This window comes from Schistocerca cancellata, chromosome 6 (genome assembly GCF_023864275.1).
Source record: "Schistocerca cancellata isolate TAMUIC-IGC-003103 chromosome 6, iqSchCanc2.1, whole genome shotgun sequence".
NCBI classification, from domain to species: domain Eukaryota; kingdom Metazoa; phylum Arthropoda; class Insecta; order Orthoptera; family Acrididae; genus Schistocerca; species Schistocerca cancellata.
The window spans coordinates 278936867-278956680 of NC_064631.1; the positions used below are offsets into that span (position 1 = coordinate 278936867).

General features: G+C 43.5%; 1 protein-coding gene across 1 annotated transcript in view; it reads right to left on the minus strand.

The window, feature by feature from the left end:
* Positions 1 to 6167: 6167 nt before the first annotated feature.
* LOC126088289 (zwei Ig domain protein zig-8-like) overlaps positions 6168 to 19814 on the minus strand; it is a 377426-nt gene continuing 363779 nt past the window's right edge. Inside the window, exon 6 of the mRNA XM_049906418.1 lies at positions 6168 to 6439. Coding sequence (XP_049762375.1) covers positions 6168 to 6439 — 272 coding nt within the window. The remainder of the gene's footprint in view (positions 6440 to 19814) is intronic.

The following is a 19814-nucleotide window of genomic DNA, read 5'->3' on the forward strand; positions in this document are numbered from 1 at the left end:
CGTTTAGGAACGGATGGGGAAAGAAGTCTGCCGTGCCCATTGTTATGTTATTTTTTTTTCTTTTTTGGTGGAAAATTAATCAGGTCATGGGGTGGTGGAGGCAAGGTGGGCAGAGGTCGCAACCCGAGTCCTGGCCACAATGTCTCCTCCTTCCCATGGTACAAGGAATGCAATGGTTTTATTAGTTTGAATGTTTATTTCCATTTGTTTGTAGATAGTTACTTGGTTTTTACACTACAGGCCATTAAAATTGTTACACCAAGAAGAAATGCAGATGGTAAACGAGTATTCATTGGACATATATTATACTAGAACTGACATGTGATAACATTTTCACACAATTTGGGTGCCTAGATCCTGAAAAATCAGTATCGAGAACAACCACCTCCGGCCGCAATAACGACCTTGATACACCTGGGCATTGAGTCAAACAGAGATTGGATTGCGTGTACAGGTACAGCTGCCCATGCAGATTCAACACGATATCACAATTCAACAAGGGTAGTGACTGGCGTATTGTGACGAGCCAGTTGCCCGGCCTCCATTGACCAGACGTTTTCAGTTAGTGAGAGATCTGGAGAATGTGCTGGCCAAGTCAGCAGTCGATCATTCTCTGTATCCAGAATGGCCCGTGCAGGACCTGCAACATGCCATCGTGCATTATCCTGCTGAAATGTAGGGTTCGGCAGGGATCGAATGAAGGGTAGAGCCACGGGTCGTAACACATCTGAAATGTATAGTCCACTGTTCAAAGTGCAGTCAATACGAACAAGAAGTGACCGAGACGTGTAACCATTGGAACCCCATACCATCAGGACGGGTGGTACGCAAGTATGGCTACGATGAATACACGGTTCCAATGTGCGGTCACCGCGATGTTGCCAAACACGGATGCGGCCATCATGATGCCGTAAACAGAACCTGGATTCATTCGAAAAAATGACGTTTTGCCATACGTGAACCAAGGTTCATCGTTGTGTACACAATCTCATGCGCTCCTGTATGTGATGCAGTGTCATAACTGTAGCCATGGTCTCCGAGCTGATAGTCCATGCTGCTGCGAACAGTTCGCGCAGATGGTTCTTGTCTTACAAACGTCCTCATCAGCTGACTCAGGGATCGAGACGTGGCTGCACCATCCGTTACAGGCCCGCGGATAAGATGCCTGTCATCTCGACTGCTAGTGATACGAGGCCGTTTGTATTCAGCACGGCGTTCCGTATGACCCTCCTGAACCCACCGATTCCATATTCTGCTAACAGTCATTGGATCTCTACCAAGGCGAGCAGTAATGTCGCGATACGATAAACCGCAATCGCGACAGGCTACAATCCGACCATTATCAAAGTCGGAAACGTGATGGTACGCATTTCTTCTCCTTACATGAGGCATCACAACAACTTTTCATAGGCAACACCGGTCAACTGCTGTTTGTGTGTGAGAAATCGGTTGGAAACTTTCCTGATGTCAGCACGTTGTAGGTGTCGCCACCGGCGCCAACCTTGTGTGAATACTCTGAAAAGCTAATCATTTGCGTATCACAGCTTCTTCTCCCTGTCAGCAAAATTTCGCATCTGTAGCACGTTATCTTCGTGGTGTAGCAATTTTAATGGCCAATAGTATAAAATTAATGTTTTTTAAGCAGTAAGTAACTGAAACAAATAAGGACACTCGTTGCGTCGAACAGGTGACGCACATAACTGAAAACATACTCATAGTTGCAGCAAAGTGGAAAAAGAAAGAGAGCAAAGTGTGACGATAAGGAAACCATTAAAAAAACCTAAGGCTGGAATCCGTACTACCATTACTCACTACTATATCTTGCACCCGCTGGGGAACGGAAACGACGAAGAACCTTTCGCACTGGGGACAATAGGACGAAAGGGGGTGACGCCGAAACACTCCATCGTCTTAACATCCAGGTCTGACTTCTTGCAATTACCAAGGTAGATCCCACTTTGTACCGCGTACAGTTCTATCACCGTCTTGTAATTTTAGCTTGTCTTAACCGTGATCTTCGAGCTGCGTGGAGCGTCTCATTCCACAAATAATTAGAAAAATAATGTCGATATGAAACTTCCTGGCAGATTAAGACTGTGTCCCGGACCGAGACCCGAACTCAGGACCTTTGCCTCTCGCGGGCAAGTGCTCTACCGTCTGACTTACTCAAGTACGACTCACGCCCGCCCCGTCCCCACAGCTTTTTAATCTGCCAGTAAGTTTCATATCAGCGCACAGTCCGCTGCAGAGAGTAAATCTCATTCTGGGACCATCCTCCAGGATGTGGCTAGGCCATGTCTCCGCAATATCCTTTCTTCCAGTAGTGCTAGTTCTGCAGGGTTCGCAGGAGAGCTTCTGTGAACTTTGGAAAGTAGGAGACAAGGTACTAGTAGAAATAAAGCTGTGAGGACCGGGCGACACAATTTTAATCTGCCAGGAAGTTTCATATTAGCGCACACTCCACTGCAGAGTGAATATCTCATTCTGGATATCGTCGATACTTTCTGTTAAGGAGGATCTTGCAATGTCGTTCCTGCAAATAGTTCCACAAGTTTAAAGTGTCCTTATTGCCGTCTTGAAACAAATAATGCACTGCATGTTCATTAAGCCACCTCACTGCATTAGTTTCGGTGCGTGGGTAATACTTGGTTCAAATGGTTCTGAGCACTATGGGACTCAACTGCTGAGGTCATTAGTCCCCTAGAACTTAGAACTAGTTAAACCTAACTAACCTAGTGACATCACAAACATCCATGCCCGAGGCAGGATTCGCACCTGCGACCGTAGCGGTCTTGTGGTTCCAGGCTGCAGCGCCTTTAACCGCACGGCCACTTCGGCCGGCAGTAATGCTTATCATCCGGGAATAATATAGTCTTTGGTTCGATATGATTCTCCGTCACTCAAAGGAATTATTCTGACATATGCTTCATGAAGTGCCACACTGCCGGAGATTCGCCACAGCTGAGACTGTGTTCATCGTTGTCTTGAACAACACAGTTCGTTCACATGGGTGAGTCAACAATATGGATCGCATGTAGCCTTGATTTAGTCATCTGCTTACCGTTGACAGTGTTATACCTCATGGCGTGACGGAAGTGTCCAGTGTTACGCGGTGAATTGTCTTCCACACTACTCGGCAGTTGACGTTCGACTGCTTCCACTCCACGATGTTATCGGGTCGTCCATGCTGCTGGACACGATAAACCTTTCCTGCCGTCGCCAGTCGAGTCGCTGGTAAGGCAAGTCGAACGTAACTGACTTCAAGGTAAAAGACACTGATGTAGAAGAGTGAGGAGGGGACTTGGTGCTTCGGCACAGGTGGCGAGAGGCAGGGTGGCGCTAGTTCTTCCAATAACAAACTCGTCAGACTGTCCCGACAGCGGTGCCATAGTTTGACTAACGTTCTCACAAACCACTCTGTCATGAACGTGATAAAGGCCAAGCCCTCTGCGGTCCGGGGAAAAGGTGAGAGTCTCATGTTTGATCTTAAAAGGCATACGTGAACTCAGTATACGGCGAGCTAACATCACCGGTATAGATAATATCTGGGTGGAATGGGTGACGCTAAATGTTTGTTGACATACTGGGTCCGTTGGGCGATGTCCAGTGCTCGTACGCGGTTGTTGGCTATCCCAGTCCAAACATTTCGTAAAAGCCGTCGAATTTGTAAGACGCGGTTCATCGTATATCATCTGTGAAAACAATGCCGAGGTATTTCAAAGTGAGCTGTAAGGGGGTGACGCGTTTCTCAGGGTCCGATGATGATGATGTTTGGTTTGTGGGGCGCTCAACTGTGTGGTTATCAGCGCCTGTACAAATTCTCAACCTCTGCTCAGTCCAAACTGGCCACTTTCAAGAATGATGATGAAATGATGAGGACAACACAAACACCCAGTCATCTCGAGGCAGAGAAATTCCCTGGCCCAACCGGGAATCGAACCCGGGACCCCGTGCTCGGAAGCGAGCTCAGACATTCCGACCCAGATATTCATCGTTACTGATTTTTCCACGATGATACGACTACCAGTGGCCATGCTACATGTGGCTATGCAATTCAGTTTGTTGAAATGTCGTCGCCGTTGTGCATGACAATTACCAGGTCGTCAGCGTATGCCTTACATCGGAAAGAGTGGCCTCGTAACGTCATCCCGTTAGTCGTTGGCGCAGGCCGCATAAGATTGGTTCCATAGCGTAAAGTAAAGTGGACAGACGGCAGCCTTGGCGTATCGATCGAGAAATTCTGAGCGGCTGCGTAGGTCGGCCGTTGACGATCACCTTGGATGTCGCGCCACGTAGTAGCCGCATCACGACAGTGACAAATGGCTATGGATATCGCATATGTTGGAGGACCGCTTCGAAATTGGCGTGGTTCACGCTATCGGAAGCTTAACTGAAATCGATTGCCACCAGCGCACCCTTCGGATAACAAGCCCTCGCCGATGATATCAAGTAATAATAATCACTGAGAGCTGTTTGAATATTATTGTCGCCTCATAATTACGTTTGATCAGGTGAGATGACGGATTCTAACGTCTGGTGTGTCCGCGCCGCCAGCAGTCGAGATCTTAAAGTCGCAATTCAATAGTGTCAGCGAGCGGCAGTCCTGCATCCGTGAGCCTCCGGACGGTTTGTGAATAGGAATAATGATCCCTTCTACAAGGGCCGCAGCGACAGATGTCCGTCCATCGGGTGTTTAATACATATTGAAAAGTCCTGTAAAATTCTAATGGGAGGCCATCAGGACCCGGAGACTTGTTTACGGCTTCTTTTCTAATGGTGTCGATCACTTCTTCTTCCGTAATTTCTTACATCGAGACCGCTTCCATTGCCAGAGTGTTGGTGACGTAAATCGTCTGAGAGACGTCCTCCAGTGCTGTCCAGTCAGGAGAGAATATATCTGGGAATAATGATCGCAGAACGCTGTGCTTATGTCTTGTTGCGTGGTGAGGGGACGACCGTCATCCGTGTCAATGAAGCGTATGAGCGCTCTTTGGCGTCGTTTACGTTCACGGAGTACGTGGAACATAGACGGGCGTTCGCTCGCTCTCCTATCCAGCGTCATCGAGTGGATGACCACCCCCTGTAAGTCTGAGCCTTAGCACGGTGGACTGCCGTTTGTTATTCCGGAGACGGCGCCATAGCATCGCAGTCTCGCATTACCCTGAAGTAAAAATCGAGTGTATGTCAACGCCAAGCACCGTGGTCGAGACCGTAGTTTAATAACGTTCGCCTCAGTGCCGGTTTGGTGCAGTCCAACCACCAGTGGATCGTTGTACGACATACACAGAGGCGATTTTCACACGAATGTCAGGTATCCTTGGAGGGTACGACAGATGAGCAACGTTTAATTTCCACGGGCTGCGGATTATCCATACTTGTTGCGCCGTAAGCTGAGTGGCCCGAGAAATCTGGAGGCCACAGTTCCGTTTCCTGTGTCCCAGCGACAAGAGAGTGTGAGACATATATCCGGTCGATGATACTAGAAAAGTGACTCGTTAAGTGGGTGAATCCCGGTCGGTGGCCGTAAAGATGTTCCCAAGTGTCCACCATCTGCAGGTCTCGGATTAGCGTTTCGATTGCGAGGCACGTAGAACGGGAGTTGGTCTCTGGGTGCCAGTATGCAATTGTAGTCACCTCCAAACAGCAGATGGTCGTGGCGGCCTTGGAGGAGCGCGAAGATTCGTGAACGTTCGCGACGTTCGAGACGTTTGCGTAGATATTGATAAGGCGGACCCCCAGTACTGTGAGTGCCATTCGTCTTTCACCGAGCAGAAAGAGGATATCGTCCGCCAATATTACTTCCCGAAGATGTACAGCGACGCCACTGCCTTTGGGGGAAGCTGGAGAGAGGCATGCGCTATAACCGTTCATGCCTGGGAAGTCGTCGACGTACACCTCTTGAAGAAGAGCTATGTCAATGGAAGCAGAATTCAACATATCCGGGAACAAGGATAACTTAGCGTGCATCTCTACAGTTTTGATGTTTATAGTCGCAAAACGATAAGTTTGAAGTCTAACCATAGCACTCGCGTTGGCCATCAACACACTTGTAAGGGGTGCGTACACGTGACGTCAGGCTGTCTCATCGCACTGATGGTGAAACAGGATTAACACTGGTGGGGTGAATTTCTCTGCGTGTCGTCCGACTCGATGGGCTAGGAGTTTTCCTAACCATCGTCCGCCCAGTCGCCATGAAATACCATCGCCTGTTGGTGGCTGTTGGTGACTGTTGCGGCACTCGGCGCAGATTCCTTCGGCGCTACTGGCTGGTAATCGGCAGCGGCTGTCGGCATGTGATCCTGCTGTTCTGTGGGGTCGGGGTGACTGAAGCCATCACAATGGAGGTCTGTTGTATGCGATGTTACTGCGGCCTCTGTACCGCCGGCACCGTCGTCGGATTGTCCACACTCCATGTCAGACGTTCGCTGCAAGCACTCCGCTGGAGCAAGCCGCAGTCTCTTGTGTTTCCGCGGGGAACTCTGTTTATGGACGTGTGTTGCAGTATCCGAATGTGGAATACTGTGGGATTGTGATTTCAGCTGTTCCAGTGTCTGGAAGAGTAGCCGCTGTCTGCACAACCCGTGGCTCAATGTTAATCCCGTCATTCGTGCTTTCTTGCAAGGTCGGTCAGTGATTGCCCTCAGAAGGGGGCGCCGTTGTAGTGGCTGGATCCTGTACTGCAGAATCCATCTTGGCCTCGCTATCTGGGGCGGCTATCGGACGAATGTGGTCGGCATCGGAAAGGGTGGCCGCCCGTGCAACCCCGGTATAAGAAGGGTAGTCACCGTAGAAGAAGTCATAGATTCACCTGTCGGGATTGAGCAAGCCGTCGTAGGAGACAATCCGACCAGACGTGTCCTGCTTGGCCACAACCGTAGCAAGTGCGTGGCTGGCCGTCATACACAATGATCGCCCAACATCCGCGGACGACAAAATAGGATGGTACATGTTTTGTCAGTTCAATTTTGATCTGTCGTACCCAGTTAAGAACCGGATACGTTGTAAATGTGGTCCATTTTTCGGTCATGTGGCTGACCACTCTGCCGTAAGGCTGGAAAGCCGCCGTGACTACGTCCGGTGGTACTTCGAACGGGTCGTACGGACGCCAAGCTCCGCGTGATCGATACATTCTGCCAATACGAGGCCATCAGAATGCTTGAATTCAAGATAGTTCTCATACGCGCGCGCGATTCTGTTGCATACCTCGTCATTTACTAACTTGATGCAGACAACACTGCTCGTGACAGACACAGATACCAATTATGTCCTGCGGATCAATTTTAACGTTGTCACGTAGAAACTATTGCACTTCAAGAAATCGGGGACGCGCATGTTCGGGTTGAAAGGTGGTTTGTCTGTATGAATGTGCCGTATTATGTCGGTAGTGATGGACTCTAAACTAGCGGCGCCGAAGTAGTGAGCAACAACGGACAATCGCGACCGCTCGGACGGGACGTAAACAAGACGTCCTCGCCGCAACACTGCGCAAATCAGACTGAGCCCTTTAAAAAGAACTATTCCAGCATTTTCCTGAAGACGATTTGGGAAAATCGTGGGTAACCTACATCAGAATGGCCGGACGTGGGATCGAACGGTCGTCCTCCCCAATGCGAGTCCAGTGTGCCAACCACTGAGTCACCTCGCTCGGTCCTTCCAGCTGTTCCGACATATACTGTAACAACTGACAATAAAATCAGATTTGTTTATAATCAAGACCATGCGAAACGTGCGTCCTAAAATCGTAAACTGTGCCACAATCTGACAAATTGCCAAGATCGCAATCTGTAAATGTTTTGAAGTGAAGGCTCACTAACAGTGAAACGATCACAAACGAAAGATTGTGGAAGCGGCGACAGTAAAAGAGATCTATACGTTGTATCCACGAAAATTATCGGAGTACTTTTAATGAGATGGTAACTGGTTTCCTTATTCAAAAGGTTCTCCTACTACTGAAGTCGTTTTACTATTAACGCCTGCAGTAGAATTGATTGTGCCGCAATGGCCACATAGCAATGAACCGTTGAAAGGCAGTTCATTGATATCAACCAAATTATTCCCAAGCTGCTGGTACATAACACGAATCGTCGGACCGTAATCTACTTCCAGCAATCTTTACTTCCTCCATAATTTCGATTTCACATCCGGTATGAACTGTCTGACGATTGGGCCGCGTGGATTGTAAGGCAACGAGTTGTAAGGCCACGAGTAGTGGTTACACGTAGCAGTAAAGTTCACATCCATCTGGGGAACGTTTTTATATTTATTCGAGTTACGGACGACAATATTTTACACCAAAATTTAGTTTCGGTATATGTCGACCGCCTTCAAGACCGGAGCACCAAAAGTTGTTCAGTCATGAAGCCTTCGTTAAGCTGGTGACGTGTTCGGCAAGTTACTTCGTATTACATGAAAAAGCGCCTTATGGCCTGGCCGGAGCACGCTTACAGTTTAAAGTTTTGTCTAATTCTTAGAGTAACAGCTGAACGACGCTTTTAACTCTTAGTTTAAAAAATTCTCGAAATGAACTGCAGTTTTTTAAAAAAGTGTCTATCATAAGTTATTTAATCCTCTTGGCTCCTCAATATTCACCGAATTTAATTAACTTCTACTAAAATTTATGCTTCTTATGGCACTTAGTGAAGCCTGTGAGGAGCAGTTGGCATAGTACACCTGCTGTTAAGGATTTTTCCAAACTACATTAATCTATAGACTAACTCTTACACTCGTTTTGCTAAATGTGGTAGGAAATAGACCGAATAACGTACACGTGTACCTAACATAATGTAGACTCCTCAGCTGCCTAGACAACCTAATCAACCCCTTGTTCTGAACAGAGGTCCAATTGATATTACGCAACACTTCACACAATAGCTGTTCCACTTCTTTGAAGGATGAGAAACAGTATCGGGACTATTATTACTTTACCGCTGTAGATAATAGTGGCTTCATAATTTTCAGATCCGGTTACGGTAGGGGAAATGAGAATGTATCATTTCATCCGCAAGAATGGAAAAATTATAGTGAGGACTGTGAACTGCCGTTTGGTGTTCTTCGCACGAGAAAACGTCCTGTGTGATAAAAGTTAAACATTTTAGACAGTCTGTACTCGAGGTAGTTTCATCCTTGTTTTAATTTACGTGATATGCACCAGATTCCTCCAGCCCTATAGATTTTGCCGATAATCTTGAAAACATGACTGTTCAGTTTTTTGGGGCAAACAAGTTGAGAACTTAGTTCACAGATGGGTAGCAAGGTCATGACCACAAACGATCGTGTAGTGACAACGTGGTCTATCGATAAGCTGTTGAGGCCATTAAACATCGAGAAACGGCCTTCCATCCCTGAACATATATCTCTACGTTTTTTCTAGACGTACATTGTCTTACTTCTACGCACGTTGACACGTTAATTAATGTTTATTATCCATTTTTAGATTTAGTAGACGAGGATTTCAAATCGTGACATTGGCTGAAGTTTCTCCAGCTTTCCCAGGTGGTAACTGTTGTAGTTAATGACAAAACTAAAACAGTTTCAGTAACTTGCCATAGCTGGTGTCTGTAGTCAGCATGACAGCAGAAAACACACAGCCACTATGATCAAGGCGTACCCAGAGCTTAGGACACCTCCAGTCGCATTGTAGCAGAATGGGATAACAAATTACGCCAGAGTTTTGCACGTAAGGAAAAAACAAGATGCGAAAATGTGTTTCTACTGCGATGCTCATATTAATCCGTTCTTTCGTACCTAAGTGTACTCCTTTTAGGTCACTGTGAGGGTGACTGGAGTGTGTGTGTGTGTGTGTTTGTGAAGCTACGGGGTGTGGTCCACTGCCTGTGGAGAAGGCGCACCTGCGCCCGCTGCCGATTCCCCGCTGGGATTTGATTCAGTGGCGAATTTGCGCCACCGGTGTGTTCGCAAAGTGCGTAAGTACAAGACAAATGGCGGCAATTTGATAAATGTTCCCGTATCTGGCACGGTAATTCCTGCCGGTATACACAAGAGAGAAAGACAGAATGAAACATGGACAAACTACCTAGAAGGAGGCCAAAATAAAAACTGGCTCTGATAACGTTTATATGGCTGACAAGGCACAAGTTACATCACTTAATGCTAAGGAAAGCTGCTTTTTACAAAAGATAGAGGAAATTGCTGCCGTTAACGACGGTAGCAAACATAATGACTGAGTTTTGTGGCAGCAAGATGCAATGCAGCATGTGGAGAACGCAATTCGTCATGGAAATTGTGACCTTACTGTTAACTTTTTTTTTTAATACACTATAACACTTAACTTCTGAGGTCATCAGTCCCCTAGAACTTAGAACTACTTAAACCTAACTAACCTAAGGACATCATACACATCCATGCCCGAGGCAGGATTCGAACCAGCGACCGTAGCGGTCGCGCGGTTCCAGACTGAAGCGCCCAGAACCACTCGGCCACAACGGCCGGCGAGCTATAATAGATCTGTAGCGTCTAAAGTAGAAGAAGTCTGTATAGAATCTACAAAGAAAGCTGTGGAAGAGGAAGTGATAGAAAACAGTTGTAGCAGAGGCTTCACTACAGCATTCGATGGTACCTGGCATAAATAGGGGCACATATCTCATCTTGGTGTTGTACCTGCCACCAGTAAGGTGGAACCGAGGTGAAGCAACCCTTTTTTGGTGTGTGTAAGAACGAGGAATGAGAAATACTAGCTGAAGTCTGCAATAAATTTCAAAAAAATGGCTCTGAGAACTATGGGACTTAACATCTGAGGTCATCAGTCCCCTAGAACTTAGAAATACTTAAACCTAACTAACCTAAGGACATCACACATATCCATGCCCGAGGCAGGATTCGAACCTGCGACGGTAGTGGTCGCGCGGTTCCAGACTATAGCGCCTAGAACCGGTGGGCCACTCCGGCCGGCTATCGTTAACTTAGATACAGTTTGTTTAGATACTAGTACTATGAATAAACGTCATTTAGGAGATAGACGAGTATGAAACTCGATTTTGGAATCGATATTCGTGCTTGTTTTTCAGTAAAATAACAAACAAATTATAAAACCGTCTTTACATCTTTAATTTACACTCATAAGATCATTTTACGTATTTCTTAAGTAAAAACCTTGCACCCAGAGGAGACTACACGTTCTCGAAGAAAGACGACCTTCACCGAGTATGAGACGGCACGTGCGAAATCTGAACGCTTCATATTTTAACCTATAAATAAATTTCGAATTCGGACCCTGCTTTTAATCTGATAATATAGTCTAAAGTAGTAAGTAAGGAAATTTAAAAAAATTGTTTTACGAAAATTGTGGCACTGTGAAATGAAAGTCAATTTTTTCAACAAAAATTTCGTATTAAAACTTGCACGAAAAATAGAAACTAAAATATGTCGTAAACATCGTACGTACAACAGCAGAAAAACGCCGACTCACAAGTTAAAAAAAGGTATAATGTATTTGCACGTATATTACGTGATCTGCAGCTCCCACCAATTTGAAAAATGTCGTTTAGATGAAACAATCGTTTAGAGCTTCAACTTGCGTTATTTAATATTGTGTTTAATAATCGGCATTGTCAGCATCGTACAATTGGCCTTCCTTTTCGTCGATGTCGCAACATGATCATTTTAACGAAATTACATCGATTAACTGACTATCAATTGGTTTTTTGCACGATCGTGAGGAGCAGAATGAGGAATAAGAGATCATTATCTAATGTCCAGTCTACAAAAAGGTCATTAGAGACGGAGCACAAGCTCGAATAAGAGAGGGACGTAAAGGAATTCGGCTGTGCCCTTATGATGGAACCATCCTGGCATTTTCCTTAAGCGATTTAGGGAAATCACTGAAAACCTAAATGAGATTGGTCGGACTCTTGTTTAAATCGTCGTCCTCACGAATGCGGGTCCGGTGCGCTTACCACTGCACTACCGCGCTCGGTCTGCTCGAATGGGAATACTTTCTGTTCATATAAATACATCTGTCTGAAATTTTCAAACACTCGCGTTTTACTTCGTATAAAAACAATCGAAATGGCAAGGAGACGAAGCACGTGCTGTCAGACTGTTTACCATATGCAAATCATGTTACGAAGAGATACCTTGTTGAGAATAGTAGTTTAGTTGATTCTACTGCCCTCTGTGATACTATCCGCAACCAAGGGGACCTCTATTCCGTCCTTATCTATTATACTATTACAACAATTGTATTCGAGCTCTCGGATGCTCTTGACCCCCATGCAGTAAAGGCAGCCGGCCGGGTTGGCCGAGCGGCTCTAGACGCTCCAATCTGGAACCGCCCAACAGTTACGGTCGCAGGTGCAAATCCTGCCTCGGGCATGGATGTGTGTGATGTCCTTAGGTTAGTTAGGTTTAAGTAGTTCTAGGGGACTGATGACCTCAGAAGTTCCATAGTGCTCAGAGCCATTTGAACCACTGAAGGCGGTTTTAAGTTATTTTGTCTATTATGACAGACTTTACAAGAATGAATCATAATAAAATGACTATCTGACGAATATTTTAAACGAATAAAAAAATTTACGTTCGAAGAAATTCTCCTTGGTCTAGCCCCTTAAGATAACAAAAAAGGCACAGTACCTGGCAGAAACATCAAAGTTTTGTCTCCAAGGTCTCGTTTTTTTTCTTGGTCTTCACCCCGTATTTTCATGAGGTCTGAATGTTAATGGTTATATTTGGCATTGTTAGTGGTAATGGGAGGCCGGATGCCATTCCTGTCGCCACCCATGTCCCTCCAGGCCCGGAATTTGTGTACGCCAGCTGTCTGCACTGAACGAATGACGCAGTGGTTACCAAACTGGACTCTCATTCGCGAGAACGACGGTTGAAATTTCCGCCTGGCCACTTAGACTTACGTTTTCCGTGATTTCCCTAAAACGCCTAAGGCAAATGCCAAGATGGTTCCTTTGAAAGGACGCGGCCGAGTTCCTTCCTCATCCTTCCATAACCAGAGTTCGTGTTCCGTCTTTAATGATCCCGTGGTCGACGGAACGCTAAGCACTGACATTCCTCTATTCCCACTGTGCCTAGCGCTCACCGCATGTGAAATGTGTGCGAACATTATAGATATATGTGTGAATAGTGTTACACGCGGTATGCGGGTACAAGCCCGTTATTCATCTACATGTGGTAAACTGCCTATGACGTGCGTTAATTGTGACCAGCACATGGGTTCCCGTCGTTAATCGTCTGGCGGATTTAATTCGAGACCTGCGCACCTCACGAAAGCCGGAAGCGACTTGATAACGCGCGTCAGCCATCCCGACAGGTTGAATATTTATCTGAATATTATAGCTGAAACAAGTTTTCAGTGTTCTCTCCTTTTTCTTTTTTTAATTGGAAATTAATATGTCTTGCGACTGATGTAACGCTGTCAACATTTTTTCCTTTTATAGTCTGTTAGTTTTTTGTAGGTACTATAAGCAATATTCTTAGCTGCTTTTTTACGTGTATTTTTTCCTTATCTGCTAACATTTTTCTCACTGCTTCTGTCAGAGCCAATTTAATTCCTCTTTTCTGCAGTGGATTTTCCATTTGGCAGGACCTTCTCCTAGTAAAGCGTTCGCACAGAGTCACTTATTCAGCCTTGCTCTAAAGTAATTACATTTTCTTACATCTTATATTTATATAACTTATAAAATCATTTTTAAGTGCGTGCAGTCCTTTTCTACCAGTTTCCCTCTGCAGCATTGTACTCGATGCGCTTAATTACAAAATATTCTTTATTGATTACTGACTACAGTGAAACCCATTGTTTTAATGTTTCTTTGCCTGAACCGATATTCTTTCTTACTGCAGGCACCGCAAACGGTCACAGTTCTAAGTGAGACACCTACTCCTACCTGGTTTTCCCTAATTCTGGGATATTATATTCTTTCTTTATGTGTTCATTACTTCCCTCAATCGCTTTTCTTATACGTAACCCAGTCAGTACTATGTGGGCTCTCCCTCTCTACAAACCTTCTTCTTTTTGTCTGTCTTGAAAGGGTACGTCGTCTCCTTGCCACTAATCTACAGTCCTGTTCATTCACTTCTTTCTTTACTTCTTCACCACACACGTGCGAGAACTGTACCTAACGTCATTCTTAAGAATGACTTTAGGTCATTCTTAGGTAATCTTTATGTCATAAAAGTTTTCTGGGTGTAGCGCCACGTCACGTTGCAAAATAACTATCACTGGATGCAACAGGAGGTGGGAACCACACGCACAAAACAGTTACGTTAACTAATGGACTCTGGCTGCGGAAACTCAGGCAATTATGAGAGCCCCATACTCGTTCTTTTTTTTTCAGATATATCGAGAATGAGATCTGTGTATTAATGTTATTCCTTAAGGAATTTTAGACCTATACTTTTACATTACTTTCTCCGGAACGTTTTTATATCCACAAATCCTATGAAGATGTCCCAATTGTAATTAAACAGTAAATTGTAATATGCAACGTCAAATCTCCATCGCTTATCTTCGAGACGTTCTACGTTTCGTATGACAGACACGTTGGGAACGATAAATTCCACAAAAAAAACGGTAATATATGAAGAGCAATAATTCACGTCTCTACGACTTTTGCACTTTAACACCAGTCACAGAATGGTGCGTAAATTTATAAGCCTAGAAACCAAGAGAGTGAAATACAATAACGGTTCTCAATCATAGTTCTCTTAGACGGGAACATAAAACTCCCATGGGCATGGCCATAAAGTGCCTTCGTTTGACTGGAAGAATCAAATGTCCTCAACGGATGATTATTTCGGTTAAAGATTATTCTTTGGCCTTTCTTGCCAAATCTGGCGGTTTTTAAATGATGACTGGGCACATGTTACCATGTAGTAGATGCTCCATATGATGAAAAGTACACTACAAAGTTAATACTGAAAAGATGATTCAAAATGTTTGTATTCCGTACTTCTCATTTAGTGCCATGAACATCTAAGTGTTCAGTCGGCCGCGGTGCCCGAGCGCTTCTAGGCGCTTCAGTTTGGAACCGCGCGACCGCTACGGTCGCAGGTTCGAATCCTGCTTCGGGCATGGATGTGTGTGATGTCCTTAGGTTAGTTAGGTTTAAGTAGTTCCAAGTTCTAGGAGACTCATGATCTCAGATGTTAAGTCCCATAGTGCTCAGAGCCCCAACTAAGTGTTCCGGAGTACAATTTATTCATTGACTGCCATTGTAACGTATGGAAGAAATTGTTTTCGAATGGATTCAGACTGCAAAGGATTTGATTTCGGAAAAGAATAGAATCTATGGAGATTTACATGTCACAACAGGAAAAAAACTGCTTTCTGTTACACGTGCAAACATCTCACTCTTGTACTAATAGAACAGTGGTTTGTATGTTCTGTGGGTGAAAATGATAATCTTGTCGCGTGGATAAGCGGTTTTTAAATATTAAGGTGTCATTTCTTACTCGAAATTATTCTTAAAGGCAATATGGAAATCTTAAACAAATAATAAATTCACTGAAGAAAATTATAACATCAAAAGGCATATCCCATGGAATGATTTATTTCATGATGCTTACAAGTACTGTGTTGGTCTAAAGGCGTAGATTCGTAAGTAATGCATCAGAAAATTAACTGTGACTACCGAGCGTGTGTTCCATAATTTTCTATGTGAGAATTGGAACTTTCTTATAATTTGTGATGACGAAAGGAAAATGTTGACAGTGTTAACTTTATAAAGCCGCAAAATGGGACATTAATATTGAAAAACGCAGAGCAAATTACAATTTCAAGGGAAATTGCAAACGAGGAGTCGAGGAGTGAGAACCTACCAGTCGTTGTGAGTCTATCAAGATTAAATGCAGTACCGTAAGCTGACGTTTGTTCTCAGGCTCGAGAAACAGCGGGTCAGCGAGCGAAGGCGGAGCACCTTTTATATTTTGATGGAAGACCATAGGAGAGAATCAACTGTACGACCTGTCCTTTCAGTGCTTTAATGGGGCGTGTTGGTGCACTCCACATTAAACGAAAGAATTTATCTGTCCATAATGGCCTCGTCGTCAACTGAACCTTAATTCCTACTAGCTAAAGTTTTTGCCTGTTAATTTTGCCTGTCATCAAATGGTTTTCTTTGAAAGTATGATCTACTACAATAATTCTATGCGTGAGAACGGCGTAAAGGGTGGGCCTCATGTTGCTGCGCTGTTTATAATATAATATGAAATAATAAATGTAAAAATAAGAAGTATTGAAAATGTATCGAGGTGGAAATCAGGAATTTGTGTTAGTCCACCGCCAATTTTCTTCTTTGTTTAGAATTTTATCTTTGTAGATTATTCCAGACTTAGTCTACCGACTGCCTGTGAAACAAATAAAAACAATGAAATTTGTAAACCAAAACAAACCGAATCACGTGATGGGAAACCGCTGCCGTTTCCATGTGTGTGTCTCAATGTTCTGTGTGACTAGTCCTATCTTTCCGAAGAGGTACGTTCAGACCACTCTTTTCCCGTCTTGTGGCGATAATTAAGTGTGCTTTACCCGTATAAAAACACACGACAGTGGGTTAGAAACCCGCAGCGACTTGTCTAACGAAGAAGAGGTCGCCGGCCGAAGTGGCCGTGCGGTTAAAGGCGCTGCAGTCTGGAACCGCAAGACCGCTACGGTCGCAGGTTCGAATCCTTCCTCGGGCATGGATGTTTGTGATGTCCTTAGGTTAGTTAGCTTTAACTAGTTCTAGGGGACTAATGACCTCAGCAGTTGAGTCCCATAGTGCTCAGAGCCATTTGAACCATTTGAAGAAGAGGTCTACATAAACGTCTTACATATGAAAACGTCGCCTTCGTTTAATAAGTTCTTGACTGTGGTGCGGACGATAACTGAGATGCATAAAAATGGTTTTCCTTTAAATAAACAGCTTATATCATCATCAGGACTGGGACTTTTTGTCTGTTCCATTTCTTTAAAAAAAAAATGGCGAGACAATCTTTTCATTGGTCTTCCTAAAAACCTTTTGTCTCTTAGTTATAGCTTTAATGATACTGGCATCTGAGCACGGTCTTGTTCTTTCCATCTTATCTGATATTCTTTTATTGTATGAGTTACGTTTTGCATTTTCCGTTTAGTTCGAATGTCATCATTTCCCATTTTATCCATAGAGGTTTATCAGGCCACGTACCTAAGGAAATACTTCCTTTCCCCTCTCATTTCTTTTCTTAGGAATTCAGTTTTCACACTGATTGAGTAGACCAGGTATAGCCATATTCTTACAGAACTTGTTTAATCTCTGTGGAATGTTTCCCCAACGTTTTGTGTATTGAAACACAAACATAGTTAATTAGATCTAAATTATGTTATGTTTTTGTTCCACATGTAGTACTGCACCCTCAGTATTGAGGTATTTTAATTTTCTCTATGATCTGCATCTTAATTTAACTCTTAACTTGTATTTGATGAAGTCTAAAAACTGCCACTGATTTTCAGTTCGTAATGGAGATACTCAGAGTGCATTCTGTGGCTGCGTTTCTTAAAAATCTTCTTGTGGAAATTTTCAATATAATTAACAATAAATCGGTCGTCCGCCAAAGGTAGTGTCCTAACATCAACATTACTAATTTTAAAATGTTGTAGTGTCTCCACCCTAGCTTCGGTTACGTGTTGGATATTTGTGTTAAAAAAAATGGGATGAAATGAGACACCTTTGTCTAATTCCTTGGTTCATCTCAGTCATATCAGGTACGATTTACGCTCTGGTTATTAGTATTTTGTTATTTATATATAAACTCTGAATAGTTCTAACAAGATCAGATGGGATTCCTCTATTTTTTAAAACTTTCCACATTTTGTTTCTTTTTCCTTTGTGAAAAGCTGCGTGGTAGTCAGTGAAGGGAAGAAATGTTGGTATATTGAATCCAAGGTGTTTTTTTGTTAGTTGTGTCAAAGTCAGTCTACTCTTCCTGTGACAGAACCATATCGATAACGCAGTTCCAGCGATTGGAGATGGTCTGTTTGTTAAAGTTCTGTCATACAATTCACAACATGCATTTAAAAGACAAATTCCTCTGTCATTCTGTCTGTTTCCTTCGCTGTAAATTGAGCATATTTGGACTTTATTCCATTCTCAGGTGTATCATCATTGTTGCAGCACTTGCTCGTAAAATCGTGTTTTGTTATTTTCGCAATATTCTGCGCAGTTTTTGTGGGATCTGTATAGATTGTATCACGTCCTAGAGTTTCTTATTGTACATTCTTCCAATGTTAAGAAGCTTCAACCAAAATGATTTGTGTATCTAGCAAATCTTTCCTGAGTGTTTTACAGTATTGTTTTGTAGAATTTACTTAGAGTATTTTTCCACTATTTGTTTTTTAGGTTTCCGTTAATTTTTCTACGTAATTTTCTGAATTTACTAAGCTTAAGTTGTATATCTTTGCTGTAGCCACATGTCAGCTCACTTCTTAAGTTACTGAAGTTGTTTACTTACTCTTAGATTTTATAATCGCTATTTTGGTTAAAATGTGTTCTTTCCCCAAGAAGGCCATTGTCTTGGTTTTTCCTGTTGGGATTTCCAGGTCAAGTTTCGCTCTTATTTGTTTCAGTAGGTACACACCTTCCTGGTGATTAATAAATGTGATGTAAATCTAGATCTCAACGGATAAATGACTAGTCAAATACCAACTGACAAAGGAGTACGACATGGTTGCTGAGTCTCCCCAACTATGTTTGAACATTTACATACATGAAATAATGCACACATGGAAAGCAGCATTTCAGAAAGGCGTACGCCTAGACAGGGAGACTTTTTTTAAAATTACTTAATAGCCTATGCTGAAGACGCAATGATCCTAGCGGATAAAGAATAGGACCTTCAGAGAAAACTTGTACTAATTTTATGTGTTTCTTGTTGTTATGTGCATAAGTGAAATTTACTCTTCTCCGAAGACTGGTTTGAAGCAGTTCTCTATGTTACTCTATCGTGGAGACTGCATTCTTCTGAATCTGCTTGCTTTATTCATCTCTTGGTTTTGCTATACGATTTTTACCGCCCACACACTTCCATCCAATACCAAATCGGTGACCCCTCGGTGTCTCAGAATGTGTCCTGTCCACCGATCTCTCCTTTTGGTTAACTTGAGCCAAATACTTCTTGTCTCTCTAATTTTATTCGTACATCCTCATTAATTAAGTGACCCACCCATCTAATCTTCAACATTCTTCTGTAGCACCACATTTCTAAAGCTTCTATTCTCTTTTTGTTTAGCTGTTCATCGTCCATGTTTCACTTCCATACATAGTTACACTTCAGACAAATACTTTCAGGAAGTACTTCCATCTACTTAAACCGATGTTCGATGTTCACAAATTTCTCTTCTTCCAAAATACTTTTATTGTCACTGCCAATCTACATTTTATATCGTCTCTACTTCAGACATCATCAGTTATTTCGCAGCACAAATAGCAAAACTCGTCTACTTGTTTAAGTGTCTCGATTGCTAGTCTAATTTCCTTAGCGTCACCTGTTTTAATCTGCCGACATTCCATTATCCTTGTTGTGCTTTTGTTGACGGTCATCTTATATCCTATTTCCAAGGCCGTGTCGATTCCGTTCAACTGCACTCCTTTTCTGTCTTCGTTTACTGCTAATTCAATACACCGACTGAATATGAGAGGCATAGACTAAGACCCTGTCCTATACTTTTCCAACCACTGCTTCTCTTTCACGCCCCCCCGACTCTTATAGCTGCCGTCTGGCTTCTGTATAAGTTGTAAATAGTCTTTCGCTCCCTTTATATTATCCCAGTGAGCCGTGCGTCGCTCGTGTTCGTGCATCTCTCTCTTTTTTTTTTTACATTTTGTTTTTACTGT